The sequence below is a fragment of the Quercus lobata genome, chromosome 8 (assembly GCF_001633185.2).
Source record: "Quercus lobata isolate SW786 chromosome 8, ValleyOak3.0 Primary Assembly, whole genome shotgun sequence".
Classification (NCBI taxonomy): domain Eukaryota; kingdom Viridiplantae; phylum Streptophyta; class Magnoliopsida; order Fagales; family Fagaceae; genus Quercus; species Quercus lobata.
Genome location: NC_044911.1, coordinates 19,496,367 through 19,512,570, shown reverse-complemented (window position 1 = coordinate 19,512,570; position 16,204 = coordinate 19,496,367). Strand labels below are relative to the sequence as shown.

The window sequence follows — 16,204 nt, the reverse complement described above, 5'->3', positions numbered from 1 at the left end:
TGCATTTGGAATGAGATTATCCAAAAAAGTAGACTTATATTTCAAAATGTTATACAATAAATAGACAAAAGAAAATTACATTCCCTACCATTGCTTGTGATATGAAAAAAATATAACTATTATGAAATTCATATAAAATAGAATTAAAAGAATTCCCAAAAAAATAAAAAGCGAGGGAAGCAAAGGTCACACAGTAGCAAGAGTCATATATAAAGAGGAACAGTTTTTGTCCTGCACCCTTACACATGCTAATCCATCAAGCTTTGGACTAAATTGTAAATGAGTGTACTTCAAAGATAATGTTACAATAAAAACTCAAATTAAGAAGAATACCCATTTTCTTGTTGAGAACTAATCATCTTAAAACAGAGTGAACTGCTATTGTTGCAAAAGAGTTGTTTATAAAGGTTCTCAAGTCCCTAAAGTAAAAATCACCTACCCAAGGGTCTTCAACACTGCCAATGAGTTCTAACCCAAGAAGAACCATTGCTTTCCAATAGTAAACACTCTGAAAGCTCTCAACTCTTGCATAGTCCACATTCAACAAAAAAACCCATGTAGTTATGTGAAAAGCACAGCAAGCAATATTACTGACTTCCTGAAGGTGTTGCGACTTGCAAGAGCTGTAAATTAGTCCAATTGTTTGCCTCCAAGTTTGTATGAATTTTCCTATGTTCGAACTGCCTAGTGCCAATGTAGTACATTGAATGTACCAAACATAACACTCATATCTTTGTGTTTCCAAAAGACCACTCAGAACATTTCAATTGAAAAGGTTGTCTTTTTATTTCAACGCTATAATATGAGAAACCCTTGCAGTTTTCTGAGATAATTATTGAATAAAAAAAAAATCTCTGAGACTCAAAAATAAAAACCAATCACACAATTAAACAACAAATTCAGAGTCCTACGTACAGCTTTACTTTTTTATTACAAAACACCCTGATACATTAATTACCAGACAAATAACAAAACATAAACAATGAATAAAGATGAAAATCTTAAAGCACAAAGAACAAAATTTTCAAATTCAAAACATTTTGATAATGCTGCTTTTGAAGACTATACATAGAACTACGAAATGAATGGAACTTCAAACTTGTAGGAATTGGAACTTGGAAGGCCAGTTTTGTTTTATTTAATTGACCTAGTAAGTGTGCTGAATTTAAATTTGGGTTGGGCTATGGAGTGAGAGTAAAATAACCCCCTTCAGAAAAAAGAGAAAAAAAAAACCCATTAAAAAAAAAAAAAGAGGAGTAAAATAACCCATCTCAAGCCCAATTATGTCCAGACCTTAAATGGATTTATTGTTGGCATTCTCTAGGTTTTTTTTTTTTTGGGAGAGTGTTATACATATATTATAGCATTTTGTTTTAAAACTTCGTTAGTAATGACTAGTGAGTTCAAGTAATGAGCAAAAAAAAAAAAAAACTTTGGAGTAATTTTGTATAATAAAAGTTGATAAAAACATATTAATTTATTCCATATTATTAATCCTTATAATGTGATGTAATAAAGACCTTCATTACTAAATCTTTTTTTTTTTCCTTTTTTTTCTTCAATACTTTGTTATTATTATTATTTTAATTCTTATAAATTAAAATATAGATGAATCTTTTTATTTTTAAATTTGATTTTGCGTTTGTTATTGCTGCCTTGCTAGTGATGCATCATTGTAGCCGGAATTAACCTTTTGACATAATGTTCTTATCATATATATAAATGCTATTTTACGTTTTGTAATATTAAGTTTGTTGTTGTTTTTGCTTGCTTGCTATTGGCAACCAAGACAGTTTATTATCAGACAAGAATGATAATAATTAAATTTAATGGGAATGTCTGCCACAGTTCAATTTGTTCAAAATTATCCACACTAATCTTCCTAACTTTGTGTCTTGATTGCTGCCTTCATTAGGATATGCAACCTTCAATTCAATACCATTACATGCATTGTTTAGATGATTCATTAATCCATGGCTTTGTCTTTCATGCCCAATTCTTGAAGTTCTTAGAGTATGACTTAAGATTTTAATCTTTTGCCTCTGTAAATGTGGAAAATTGAGATGCATTTTGAAGACTTTCCATGGCTTGTTTGAGCTACGCAGAACTTGCATTGCTGTCCTGGCATGCATCTTTTAGTTGGCAATTAATGGAATGCATTTTCTTTCTTCATTTAAAAATTTTTGGATACATGCGTCGTTGGATTATGTTATCATTGTTGATGTCCATGGACAGGAAAATATTTGGTATATACTCTAAAGGATTCTTTGATTCAATCTCAGGTGCTTGGATCACAACCAGTTGACAAGGAGAATTGACTCAGACTTCTATAAACACCCTTTCTTCAAAGAATTGTGAGTATTCTTTACCACTCAGATCTACAAAAGTCGTCAATTCCTGAGCTTGAGCATTGAATTGGGTATTCTATTGTTAATTAATTATTTTTAACAGGTATATTGAGGGTAGAATTTTTGTGTTCTGTTTGATACAATTTTACTGATGGACTTTGTAGAAGAATTGATTTTTTTTCCCTTTGGCTACTCATAATTTGTGTCATGCTCACAGTGATAAAATTAATATGATCTTCATTCACACAGCTTGAAGTTTTGTAGAAATAACATTAATTTCATAAGAATTGAAGAAAAAGGAATGCTAGAGTTGGAGGCTATTATTTACATTTTGTTTTTTGGCCTCCCTTTTACAATTACATTATGTTTTAACTACAATAGGTGTGAGTGCTTCTGTCAGAGTGATTTAGTAAACTCTCTATTCACATATTCAATGCATGTTCTTGAAAAGAGTTTGTAAGTTTCTCACTCTATGAGTCTTGTAAATGTCTCAAATATACTAGAATTGTATATAGATAGGCCATGTCATTAGTTATAGGCTCTCTGGATGTTACCCTCTTGTTATGTCAAATTTGGAGAATCAATGAGTACAAATATGGAGTTTGAGCACTTGCTAATTTGATACTACTGTCCTCAGATTCAGTTGTGGTGAATGAAACTTCTCTACGCATATTTTCTGTTGTACTTGACCATAATTTTTTTTAACGTTCATATTTGAATGGTATCTTGCATAAATGCTATATATACTCATATTTGAATGGTATCATTAATGTTTTCTCCTATTTATAAACATTTCATGCATTTATGACAATATCCCAACCTAACTATAATGAAATGAATATTTGAAATAAATTTTCTAACTACCACAATTGGAAAGAAAAAAATTTGTGTATGACAAAAACAAAAAGATATTCACAAGTAAGTTCTGATTTATCCATTTTTATCAACATAAATTAATTTGATTTGGATATATTTTTCCAATAATTTAATTTCCACCTAGTTTTTAATAGATGAAGATGAAGCTGACACAGTCATTGCTTTCAAAGTGTAATTATTGTGATCTCTTGGCATTGAGCCTTAAGTCAAAAGTCATTAGCTGCATATGTGACTTACCAATACAAAGATTACTTTTATTTTTATTTTATTTTTTGGTTTTCTTCTCCTACTGTCTTTTCAAATAGCGCAATTTTCTAAACTCATTTGCATCATAACTATAGGTGCTATGGTTAATAATCAGTTCCAGTTGGCTGCTTCAGTGTAGACATCTGTGAAGATAAATTTTCAGCACATTTCTAGTGCTGTCATGATATACTAAAGGTATGCTTCTGCCCATATTTTATTTTATTTGTAATTCTTCGTTGAATTCTAATAGCTTTTGGACATGTAATTTGGGTAATACCTACATAGATGGAGTTGATCTTTGGTAGTGATGTATCTAAAATTAAAGATGTTCATTCTTTGACCTTTTCTGATTCTTTTGAGTACAAATATATACATAATAATAATCGTGGCAGGACTTAATCATTGAAATTCTGAAATATGCAAGGAAGCGTCTGAATAAATGATTTTATAAATTTAGAGGTTTTTCTGCAGCACAAAATCATGGAGTCATGCAAATAGTCTATCTCAGCAGATGTTGATGCTGCTGAAATTTATAAGAACTCTAACTGGCCAGCCATACATTAAAAATCATTAATTGTTGGTTTGTTAATATGACCTTTTGGTTTAGCCAGGAAATTTAACAATTCTTGCAGCAGTGTTTTTTTGGCAGAGTAAGGAGAAAATGCTTTGACATGATTCATAGTGGCATATGCATATAAGTTTCTAACATAGGCAAAACAAGTTACAGTTATATAAGTCTCATTATATATGCCACAGTTACAACTTATTATATAAAACTTTTCATATTCTTTAATATGAATTATTTCTTAATTTCAGGTGCAAACAATAAACAAGCCGTGTGAAAATTTCATCCAGACTGGCCATCAAAAACTGACATTCACTACCAGGTTGAAGCTGAACCATAATTTACGCTTATTTCCCGTACAAAGAGAAATATTTTGCAACTTCATGTCACTAAATAGTATGCTGATGGAATGATTTTTATTTTGTTTGGGAGGTCTGAATTTTCTCTGAATATTTAGTTGTCTTTTGTTGTTAAAGTACATGATTTTATGTCAGGGATGGACCTAGTAGGAGGATCGGACCCTCCCCCGGCCCAAATTTTTTTTGTTTTCGTAGGTATATTTTATGTTATTAATAGTTGGGCCCCTCCCTTCCACAACCTTGGCCCCTGTTAGCTAGCCCCACGCAGACAACCTATAGGACCCTTTTCAACTTTTTGACGCAAGGGAGATTTAGGTCTAGGCCTAGAGTTGGTCATGCATATGCATAGTAGTATTATTTTTAGGGCAAAACCTAAGTACAATCTCTTGTGCAATGCCTTAGATTCCAATTAAACACATTTTTGCATTGACAAATAAAGAAGAAAATAATGTTATTTTTTCTAAAGATAATTAAGTTCAATGGAACTATGTCTTCATAATTTATCTTATTCATGCTATCAGAGTGTCCAAACCCATAGATGTATCACAGTAGATTCAGTTAAATTACTTGATTAGTTGGTATTATAAAGTGCCTATAACGCCATGATTTTTCAGTAGATTTCTATGTCACAACTATCTCGATGATAGTTGTCATGTAAGCTAATGTGTAGATTTTAAATATTTTCAATTGTTGCCATGTGGTTATAATGGTTGTTGTGTTCCCCATTAATTTACTTTCCTTTTCAAAACCTGCCAACTTTTTGTCAGTTATTGGGTGTCATTGCATTATTTACTTCTGTGATGACACCCAATAAAACAGAAAGCAAACAAAATGAGTCTTTTATTTACGCATTGTTGATGTATTACATTCATATAGGTCATTTCAAAGCACATGATTGGTATGAAACCAACATCACACTCTTGCATCCACTCTAGTTAATCGGCAAATTTTCAGACAACATCATTACGAATGAAATTGTCAACCAAAATGTTTTGAACTCACTTTTGACCAATAACCCAAGTAATTGAGCATCATGGTATTATAGACTTAATAATTATTATGTTTTTAATAATTATTACAATTACATGAATTTGGTATTTGTTTTCATATTTTGTAAACACTTATGCTTAACTACATTTACAACTTATCACATTGAGTTAGTCTAGGACTTCTAAGAAAATAGTTGCATACTTGGGTATGTCTATTCTTAACAAATGACAAATGAATGTAATTATAATAATTAGTATCTTTGTAGTAACAAATCTTGGTGTAGGTAAAATTCCCAAAATATTGTATCGCAATGGACAAAAGTTGGATGGAGAAGCGGAGGGGTACAAGGGAATATCTTGAAGGCGTAAACCAATTCGTGGAATTTGTTGCTCCATCTGCGCGCAATGGGAAGATCTTATGTCCTTGTGTGAAATGTGTGAATTTGCTTATACAACCGCTAAATGTGGCACGTGAGCATTGTTGGGCTTCGGGGATGCTTAAAAATTACAAAGTTTGGAAATTTCATGGTGAATCGGCAGCTGCTACGCCGACTACCGAATGTGGGAGCTCTCATGTGCAAGAAACCCAAAATCCATATGGTGATTTCCATGGGATGTTGCACGATTTGTGCCCCCCACATGAAATCCCACCCAAACCAATGGAAGAAGGTCCAACTGCGCAACATCCGGGTGAAGGTTCGAATGATGACGCTAAGAAGTTTTACAAGATGGTAGATGATGTAGACAAACCTTTATATGAAGGTTGTACAAAATTTAGCATTTTCACAGCCATTGTCGTGTTGTTCTAGTTGAAGACTCTGTGCGGTTGGACAAATAAGTCATTTACTCTGTTACTTCAAGTCCTGATGGATATGCTTCCTTCAGACGCTAAGTTGCCAAAGGATCATTATGAGGCTAAGGAGATAGTTCAAGATTTGGGTTTGGGTTATGAGAAGATCCATGCTTGTCCCAATGATTGTATGCTGTTTTGGAAGCAAAATGTTAACCTCGATGCGTGTCCTTGTTGTAATGCTTCAAGGTGGAAAACAAATGAGGCATCTGTTGCTAGTAAGCATGCTTCATCCAATAAGGGGAAGAAGAAAGTTGCGAAGATCCTACGGTGGTTCCCCTTAAAGCCAAGATTGCAGAGATTATTTCTTTCACCCGATCTGGCTAGTTCTATGAAATGGCATGTTAATGGTCGTACTGATGATGGGGTAATGCGGCATCTTGCTGACTCAGATGCATGGAAAATGTTTGACAGTAAGCATTTACACTTCTCATCTAACCCTCGTAATGTCAGACTTAGATTAGCTGCGGATGGGTTCAACCCCTTCGGAATTATAAGTACTAGTTGTGTACGTGGCCTGTCATGTTGGTCCTGTACAATCTCCCACCTTGGCTATGCATGAAACGGTCATCTTTGATTCTATCATTAGTTATTCCTAGTCCTACCTCACCAGGGATTGCTATAGATGTGTACTTGGAACCGTTAGTAGAAGAACTAAGGGAGTTATGGGATGTTGGAGTACAAGCATACAATGCATCTTCAAAAGAAGTATTCCAATTGCGTGCAGCATTGATGTGGACCATAAATGATTTTCCTGCATACGCAGATTTGTCGGGTTGGAGTACCAAAGGTGAGTTGGCGTGTCCTTCTTGTGCCGTGAAGACCGAGTCTCGATACTTGAGAAATGGTCGCAAATTCTGTTACATGGGACATCGGCGGCGGTTGGATATTGACCACGATTTCTACAAAGATGGTATGTCATTTGATGGATCTAATGATACTCGATTGGCTCCTAAACCACTAGTCACATTTGACATTATTGTGGAAACTGAACATTTACTTGGACGTTGTCTGGGTAGGAAATGTCAACTTACTTACAAAAAAAGGAAGAGAAGGGAGGCAGACCAGAGTGGTTGGAAGAAAAGGAGTATATTTTTTACCTTGCCTTATTGGGAGGATCACAAGTTGCGACACAATGTTGATGTGATGCATATAGAGAAGAATGTGATGGACAATATACTAAGCACACTGTTGAACTTGAAGGATAAAACGAAGGATAATTACAAGGCATGCCTTGACTTGGCGGACATGGGGATAAGGAGTGAACTCCACCTACAACGAAAAAGTGATGATCAGTATACCATACCGGCCGCATGTTTTCATATGACTTCATTGGAGATAGATGGTTTCTTGCAAGTTTTGAAAGACGTAACAGTGCCCAATGGGTACGCTTCCAATATCTCACGCTGTGTGAATATGAAAGAATGCAAGATTTCTGGTTTGAAGAGTCATGATAATCACATATTGTTGCAGCAACTTTTTCCCATAGCATTACGTGGGTCATTGCCATCTGATGTTACTAGGCCTTTGATAAAGTTAGCTCGCTTCTTTAGAGAAATCTGTTCCAAAACCCTTACGATTTCAGATATTGTGACTAGTGAGGCAGATATTGCAGTGACATTGTGTGAACTGCAAAAGATATTTCCTCCATCCTTCTTTACACTGATGGTACATTTGGTCATGCACTTAGCTACTGAAGCGAAGATTGGTGGTCCAGTACACTACTGTTGGATGTATCCCATTGAGAGGTAAGATGTGTGTAATATTATTGATCAACTTCCAGTTTCATGTGCGTGTTCGAATTACCATTGCCAATCATTAATCTTATCATTCCTTTATAGGTACCTCTCACGTCTTAAGTCTTACGTACGAAATAGAGCTACTCCGGAAGGGTCTATTGCTGAAGGATACATAGTAGAGGAGTGCTTAACATTTTGTTCACGGTATATGGAAGGAGTTGAAACTATATTCAATCGACCCACCCGGATGATTGAGGAGTCAACGGGGCATGGTTTCGATCATGACACTAAAAAATAAAGAGTGGACCCAAGCCCATCGCTACGTTTTTTTCAATTCCGAAAACATCAATCGCTTTCGTGAGTAAGTATTACATATACAAATATAATTGCATGTCAATCCAATGTACATAAGGTCTATTAATCCTAATACAATTGCCTGCACAGGATGCACAAAAGATTGATAGAGGATGAACTTCGAAAAGGCCACAATCGTAACGTTTTCGATGCCATTATATATAAGCACCACATGGAAAAGTTTTGTACTTGGTTTAGGGGTCACGTACGTATGACATTTTCAACTTATTAAACTTGTAACATTGTCTCAACTATGATTAATTGTACTGATATGAATTATTTTATTTTGGCCAAATGATGTTAGGTGATGTCCCTCACTGGTGTTGATAAGGAAAAGGAGGGAGTTAGTGATACCCTTGTTGCATTGTCCAAATGGCCGTATATTTATGTAAAGCGGTTCAAGTATTATGTAATAAATGGCTTAAAATTTAGGAGTGTAAATGATGAGGCAAACAGGAAAACGTAGAATAGTGGAGTTTGTGTCGCTACTGATGGGGGCAATACTTACTATGGTATTTTAAGTGATATAATCAAGTTGAATTATTCTGACAATATCAAACATGTGTTATTCAAGTGTAAATGGGTTCATGACCAACATAGAAGAGGATATAGGACTGATGAATTTGGGTTTCCTATGGTAAACTTTACACACTTCATACATGGTGGGGATAAAATGATGGATGAACCGTACGTCTTGGCATCTCAAGTTACACAAGTTTTTTATGTGGAAGATAAAAGGCACAAGGATTGGTATGCTGTTGTCAAAACTAAAGCTAGTGATGTGTTTGATGCTGGTGTTGGTCCCCAACATAAGGAGGATGACACATATAGTTTTTCTGAAAATGTTCCCTACAATATAAATACTAATGAGGTTGTGAGTGACAACCTTCGTTGGGCTCGGGATGATCAAGAGAGAATGACAATTGATGCCTCCATCATTGCTGAAAGAAACCTTCATGGAGTAAACGATGAAGAGAGTTTATTGACGATGAGTCTGACAATGAAGATGACAACAAGGATGAGTACACCGAGGATGAGTAGTGTAATAGTTTAGTAGTGTATTATGTGTTTGGATGTTACAGTTGTTAATGAAAACGTATTCATTCATGAATTAGTTGGAATGCCTCTGTGTAGTATTTGTTGAATTCATTAATTCCTCTTAATATTGTTAATTCCTTTAATTTTTACTTATTATGTATCCAATTCCTTCCCCTCTTCGCTATTGGATTTGAAATTCATTTCTTATGAACTTGGATATATGATCGTGTGGTGTTAGGGTTTCATTTCGTTGTGGTTGTAGTGTTTGGCAAAGAGAAGCTCTTAAACTTGGATATATGTATGTATATATTGTTAGATATTAAAATGAGTTATTTTACCCAGTCTATTTCACTTACATTTTATGCAATTGATTGTTGTCTATAATTAATAGTTTTTTTGTTTTGTAAAGTTGTTGGACACAGGAATGGGTAAGAAACGCCGATTGCCACTTGTAGAGGTCGGCGAAGGACCCTCAAGTTCACGACAGAGGGGGGAGGAACTACAAGCCGCCCATACTAGTGATGCTGGGTCACAACCCCGAGGTAGTTTACATATCTTGAAATGTAACGTTTGATATTTATTACTGTTGTAACTAATTTTTCGGTCGTTTGCTGCAGGAATGGAAAGGGACCATCCATTGACAGTTGTGCAAGTTGGCCAAGGTTCATCACGCTCACGAGACATCATGCAAGAGGAGTTAAGGGCCGCCTATGATGCTGAGCACGCAAGATGGGAGGAAGGAGATGATGATGATGATGAGACACAGCCGCCTTTTGCAGGTAGTTATTCGTACAGTGTAGATTATTCTTAGGGTAACACTTTTATGTTTGCTATTAATGACTAAACACTCGAACTACCTATATCTTTATTTTTATGGTTATATGGTTTCAATTTTTTAGCAGTTTTGACTTGATACATACTTTAATTATTCAAGTAAAATGAAATTTACCAATTGAATTAATTAAAATTCACACAATGATCCAAAAATTTAAAATGTATAAATAAGATTACAAATTTTTTCTCTCTTTTGGTTCAGTAAAGTTCCTTTTTTTTTTTTTAATAAAAAATAATTCAATAGTTGGGGCATGAGAGGGACGATTTGAACCTTAAATGTTGCCATTGGAAACATAAAGAAGTGCCAACTAGTTAAATCATCAAATTATTGTCACAATTCACAATGTCTTAAAAAAAAATATTTGGGCTTGTAACATTAATTTAGGCCAAGAGAGAATTAACATTGAAAATTAAACCAAATATATCTCAAGTTATCGAGGAAGAATCTATAAAAACTTGATATATATATTACATGTTGATCTACATCTTAGATGTAGAGTGAAGAACATCATGACTGATATTGAACTCAACTAAAAAAAAAAAAAAAAAAACTAATACTACTGGATATTATTATTTTCTGCTATTATATAATCTAAATATAGAGCATACCAAGTAATGGAGCAAGAACCATAATGGACGCGACGCAAAAGCATTTATCACAGTATCACATGCCATGCCTCATAGCATAGTCCTTTGATAAAAGGTTCTCATATTGGTCAAATATGGCTGTTTTAGCCCTTAAATATGTCTTCTTTAAGTTGTATGCCTTTTGATTTTATTTAATCACAGCGCACTCTTCATGTTTTCTCTTGATATCGTTCTCCAAAAAAGATTTTTGATTCATCAAGTCTTTCATATACTGATCTTTTTTATTTTGTGCTTTCTTTATAGCTTCTCAATTCTTATTTTTTCTCTCTTCAATTTTTGCAAATGTTGCAAACATGCTCTCCATAATGATGGCAACTGAAATTACCAATTTACAACGTAACATAAATCTTATGTTAGTAAACATACAATAACAACAATAACAATGAAGTTAATGACTCATATAGAAGGAAAAGAAAGAATCAAATTACACATATGTACCTTGAAATTAATGACTCAAGTCAATAAAAACCATAAAGTAAATAAAAAAAAAAAAAACAAATTAGAACTATTATTGGTCATCCCTAATGTGAATTTACACATTAGGGATAGATTGAGGATTATTTTGAATTGATTGAAAATCATGAATTTTGTAAGATCAAGTCTAATATGTTGTCTGTTTCAAAAACATGAAAATGTATGTATACATGCGTTTGACCGTTTTCTCAATTGAAATATAAAAATTAATTGAGAAAACTAATAATTTTATTTTTCATTTTATCATAAAAAATTTCTGAAAATATATTTTAAATTACTGCTCTTACTGCATTTTAATTAACTTTTCCCTTCTGTTTCAAAGAAAAAAAAAATCCCTTGTAAAAATGTGCAGTTCGCATAGTATAGAAATCAGTTTTTAATTTTATGATGGATATATTTAGATCTAAACAAAAGAACATGATTAATGTTGGGGGGACATTACCTTATGTAATGGTAAAGTCATGGGGTGGTCACAGGGGCAGCACCAAGTGAAGATTAGGGGGTTGAAAACTTTAAATAAACCATTTGAGCTGGCCAAAAAAGAAAAACAAAAAGAAAAAAAGAATAAGAGCCAAATAAAAAAAAAAAGAATTATGTATAATATTTTTAAAATATTTTTTTGACCCTTTAAAATAAAATTTTGAACTCCTGATCCCAAATTTTTTTAAGTCCAACAGATAAAATGAGCTTAAATATGATTATCTAGACAATATCTTAGCATTTTTAAACATTAAAAAGAAAAAGCCCAACGAAAACCAATTTGATCTAAAATCTAGGGAAAAAAAATAGTAAGCCCAACATCAAAAGTAGAAAATTTGTTGACCTTAAACTTCAAGAAAATTTTCTATATGGTTCTCTGCTTTTGAATTTCTTCTTTCCTTCTTTGTATTCTGCTTTCGTGTCTTGGTATTTAACTTATGCTTCTGCTCCTTTTATCTTTCATTTTTTTTATGCTCTGTTGATGCTGTTTTCAAATGGGTTTTCTGGTTGGTTTGGATGAAGGGATTTTTCTTGGTATCTGATGGAGTTTTTAGTGTTGGGTTTACAGTGACTATTTTTGGGTCTTGCTGAGAATTGTTAAGGGTTTGACAGTGGGGTTTTGGCTGTAGTTCCAGTGGGATTTTCTTGGCTTATTCTAGGATATTTGCAGTGAGAGTTTTGGAGGATTTGCTGGGTTATTTTCAGTGGGGCTTGAGAGTTTTTTTTTTTTTTTTGGGTTGATTTTATGGGTTAAAACAGGGATATTTATGGTTCTATTTGGGTTTGCAAGGCATTGTTTTTGGGTATTTTTGGTGGTGTTCTTGGCTGGGAATTTGGGTGTTTCTCTATAAAGTTTGTAGGGGTTTAAAGCTGGGTTTTTGGTTGGATTTCTATATGATTGAGGGATTCTTGTAGGTTTGTTTGTGAGAAGTTTTTTTTTTTTTTTTTTTTTTTTTTTGTGTGTATTTTCTGGGTTTTGATAGTTTTTTGTAGTGTGTCTGGGAGTTTGGGTGTTTCTCTGTGGAGAGGGTAGAGACGTGTGTGAAAAATATTGAGGAAACTTGATTTGCATGGGAGGCCTTATTTTATAGTAAAAGATGGTGAGGTCGCGTGGGATAGGAGATCGCTTTTTCTTTGGCATTTGGCTAGCTTGCAATTTGTTGAGGGTATGGAAAATATTTGGTTGTGCATGGAACCAAATTGGCTGTGCAAACTTGGGTGTAAGGACAAAATTTGTTAAATCTTCTCCTAGATGGGTTCTAGAAGAAGTGAGATTTAGGGAAATGATCCAATTAAGCAATTAATAAAAAGAAAGCCTAAAATGGTGATGACCCGAATTTTTTTTTTTTTTTTTGAGAAACGGTGATAACCCGATTTAATAGAATTGGACTTGTTCCTTGGAAAAGTAAATGAATTTCTAAGGAACACAAACTCCAATAAAATTGGACTCAATAAATATAGTGGCACACATTTCATGCAAAATCAAGTAATACTAAGAAGGGAAATGACAATGAGTCCCCTTAAGTAAATTTTACTAAACTTCTCTGGAGTTTGGGTTAATATCAACTAAGTTCAACACTTCTAAAAACAACTAATTCGGTCCGTAAAGGATATTTTTATTCCTAACTCCATTTAGCATAGTTACTTTTATCTCATATTCTATTCACTCTTCTCTTTCTCAATTTAGACCTTTCTTCACTCTTTTTTCTCATATTTTCTTTTCTCTAGTAAATACTTATTACATTCTAAGATATTTGAGTTATGTTCACTGTGGATATGTAACGTCCTTGTCATCAGAGAAAAAAAAAAAAAGAGGGGGTCAAGTCAGATTTTTAGTTCGCATGTGCCCCCCACCTAACCCCACTCCCCATTACTCATTTTCACCCACCTCTCTTCTCTCTTTTGGCTAGCTGTCTCTTTTCTTTCTTTCATTTTCTTACGGTTCTCTTTACTTAAACACACACACACACTCACTTCCACACTCACCCACCGGCCTCCACTCCAAACCACACCATCTCACCATCATTTTTTCGACAAGATCACAGGAAAAATACTTAGGAACCCCAAAGCATCTTCATCATTTTATTTGAGGTAAAAGTTCTAATCTCTTTTGATGGGTATTATGTTCTTGTTTGAGGTTATTTTATCCAAGCTGTAATAATGATATTCATGTGATTTACGAGCTTTGGAAATGATATTCAACCACGTGACATGTACATGACATTGGCAGTAATGGTGTTTTCAATATTATAGGTAATATGGTTGAATTATATGCAAATCATGTGATTAAGGGCATCTTCACCAACTTACATATATTTTTTGGATAAAAACAGTTTTTTATTTTTAAAAGGGATAAAAATAGCTTTTAGATAGAGACATCAACTTATTTGTTATTATTAGTTTCTTTAAGTATTTATTTGTCCACATTTACAAAGATCACATATATCATGTTAGTTGAGCACTTGAGCTATATACAGTGACTTCTCTCTAATTGTGAACTTTGAAATTTCATTCCTAATAATGGTTTACTATATGCAGAAGATTTGGTCCAAGAAACCCCACCATCCAATAATGGGCGTGCAGAAGATTCAGTTCAGGAAACCCCAATATCCAATAATTTAAATAAAAAACGTGGGATAACGCTAATGCAGCGAATATGGTCTCTTCCAGCGAACAAGAAACTTGTATGTGGGTTAAATGGGAGCAGGCAACCGGTTGGGGAAAGCGGGCAAACATTCAAAAGGTGGTTGGGCACCTTATGCATTTGCCACACCTATTGCCCACTTATGCCAAGTAATTGGACGCATGTCGACCGTAAATGCAAAGAAGAAGCCTGGATAGAGATAGAGGTTGTATCAAATTAAGCTACTTTTAATTGTTATGTATAGCCGTGTATGTGCTAAATGGCATTTTCAGTAGGGTGAATTATTGCACTATGCTAACTCAATTTTTACATTTCAGAAAAAGTGGATCATTGACCCAGAAATTATCAAACCAGCTAATCAAATGAACTGGGCAATGCACTTACTAGGGGAGTTGAGGAGGAACCGAAGTAGTAAGTTAAAAAGGAAATGCTACCCAAAAGATGCGTCAAAAGAAGATGTCATTAAAAACAAACCATCTTGGGCTGACGAGCAGGACTACCATGCACTAGTTGACTATTGGTTTGATTCTAAAACGAAGGTTGCGCTATTTTCTTGCTTTATTATCTTTTAGGGGTAATATACATATGATGGGGTATTTGGATATATCGAGTACAGTGTTTTAACTGATTTTTTTGTTTTAATTTGTTGGCGGGAATGTGTTCGTAGACATTAATTGATACGAACAAGAGAAGTCGTGCGTTTCAGAAGGATATAGTGAGGATAGGGCCTATAAGTTTTGCCCAAACTGCTGACAATATGGTAAGAAATGCATTATACAACAACTAGCCAAGTTTTAATGCTCTACTATTTTAATTGAACTTGTGACATATTGGTACCAATAAATTCTAGTTGTATTTATTTATTTATTTATTTTGTTGTTGAAAGAACATGGTCGATTCGAATTCATGAAAATTAAAATAGATTTTGTCAGCGTGAGTTTAGCATTGAGGAAGGGCTTGCATGGAGATGACAGTAATGGTGGCAATGCCCAACGTTGTCGTAGGGTCCAAACTAAGCAATGCACAATTTCATTACTGCAATAATATAAACTTCTTGGTTTAGAAATAATCAATATTATAAAATCACAACAAAATTTCCGTACATATTGTTTGGTTAAATTAAAATTATTATGTGTGATGAATCTGAAGAGTTTGAAGAAACTAGTTTACTAATGGAGAGCACAGTGTTAGGGTAAGGAAGACTTGGTTTTTTTGCATGTTTATGACTATTAATAGACATTTCTTGTGATGTTTCCTGTTTTTGATTAGTGATTTCATTAATATTTATGTTTGCCACTTTGTTAGCAAAAGTTTGGTTTGGTATATAGCAATTGGTTGTTCTTTAAATTTGCTTTCCTTTGTTACCTTGTTTGTGGAAAACTAAATAGGTTGAAAGTGGACATCTCCAATACAATTGGGATGCATATATGCAGGAGGTTGTAGTTGCGTTTAAAACGTGGCTATAGAGTAATTGTAAAAATATTTAGGGGGTTGTAGCCGCGTTTAAAACGTGGCTATAGACAAATTCTAAAAATAGTTAGGGGGTTATAGCCGCGTTTTAAACGTGGTTATAGGTAACAGATATAACCACATTTAAGAAACGTGGCTATAGTTGTGGCCTATAGTCGCGTTTTAAACGCGGCGAAAATGTCTTCAAAGCTGTCAACAAGGGTGCTATGGCCGCACTTTTTCAAACGTTGCCTATGAAATGGCTATTTTTGAACGTTGATACAAAGCATTCACATGAAGAAAACAACTCT

At 34.0% G+C, this 16,204-nt stretch overlaps 1 protein-coding gene across 1 annotated transcript; it reads left to right on the top strand.

The window, feature by feature from the left end:
• The first annotated feature begins 6,249 nt into the window (after positions 1-6,249).
• LOC115956555 lies at positions 6,250-10,277 on the top strand. Its single transcript, XM_031074893.1, has 9 exons — positions 6,250-6,646; positions 6,823-7,981; positions 8,075-8,176; positions 8,417-8,531; positions 8,631-8,774; positions 8,901-9,287; positions 9,774-9,906; positions 9,982-10,143; positions 10,267-10,277. The coding sequence occupies exons 1-9, from the start codon at positions 6,250-6,252 to the stop codon at positions 10,275-10,277; spliced, it is 2,610 nt and encodes an 869-aa protein (XP_030930753.1).
• Positions 10,278-16,204: the final 5,927 nt, after the last annotated feature.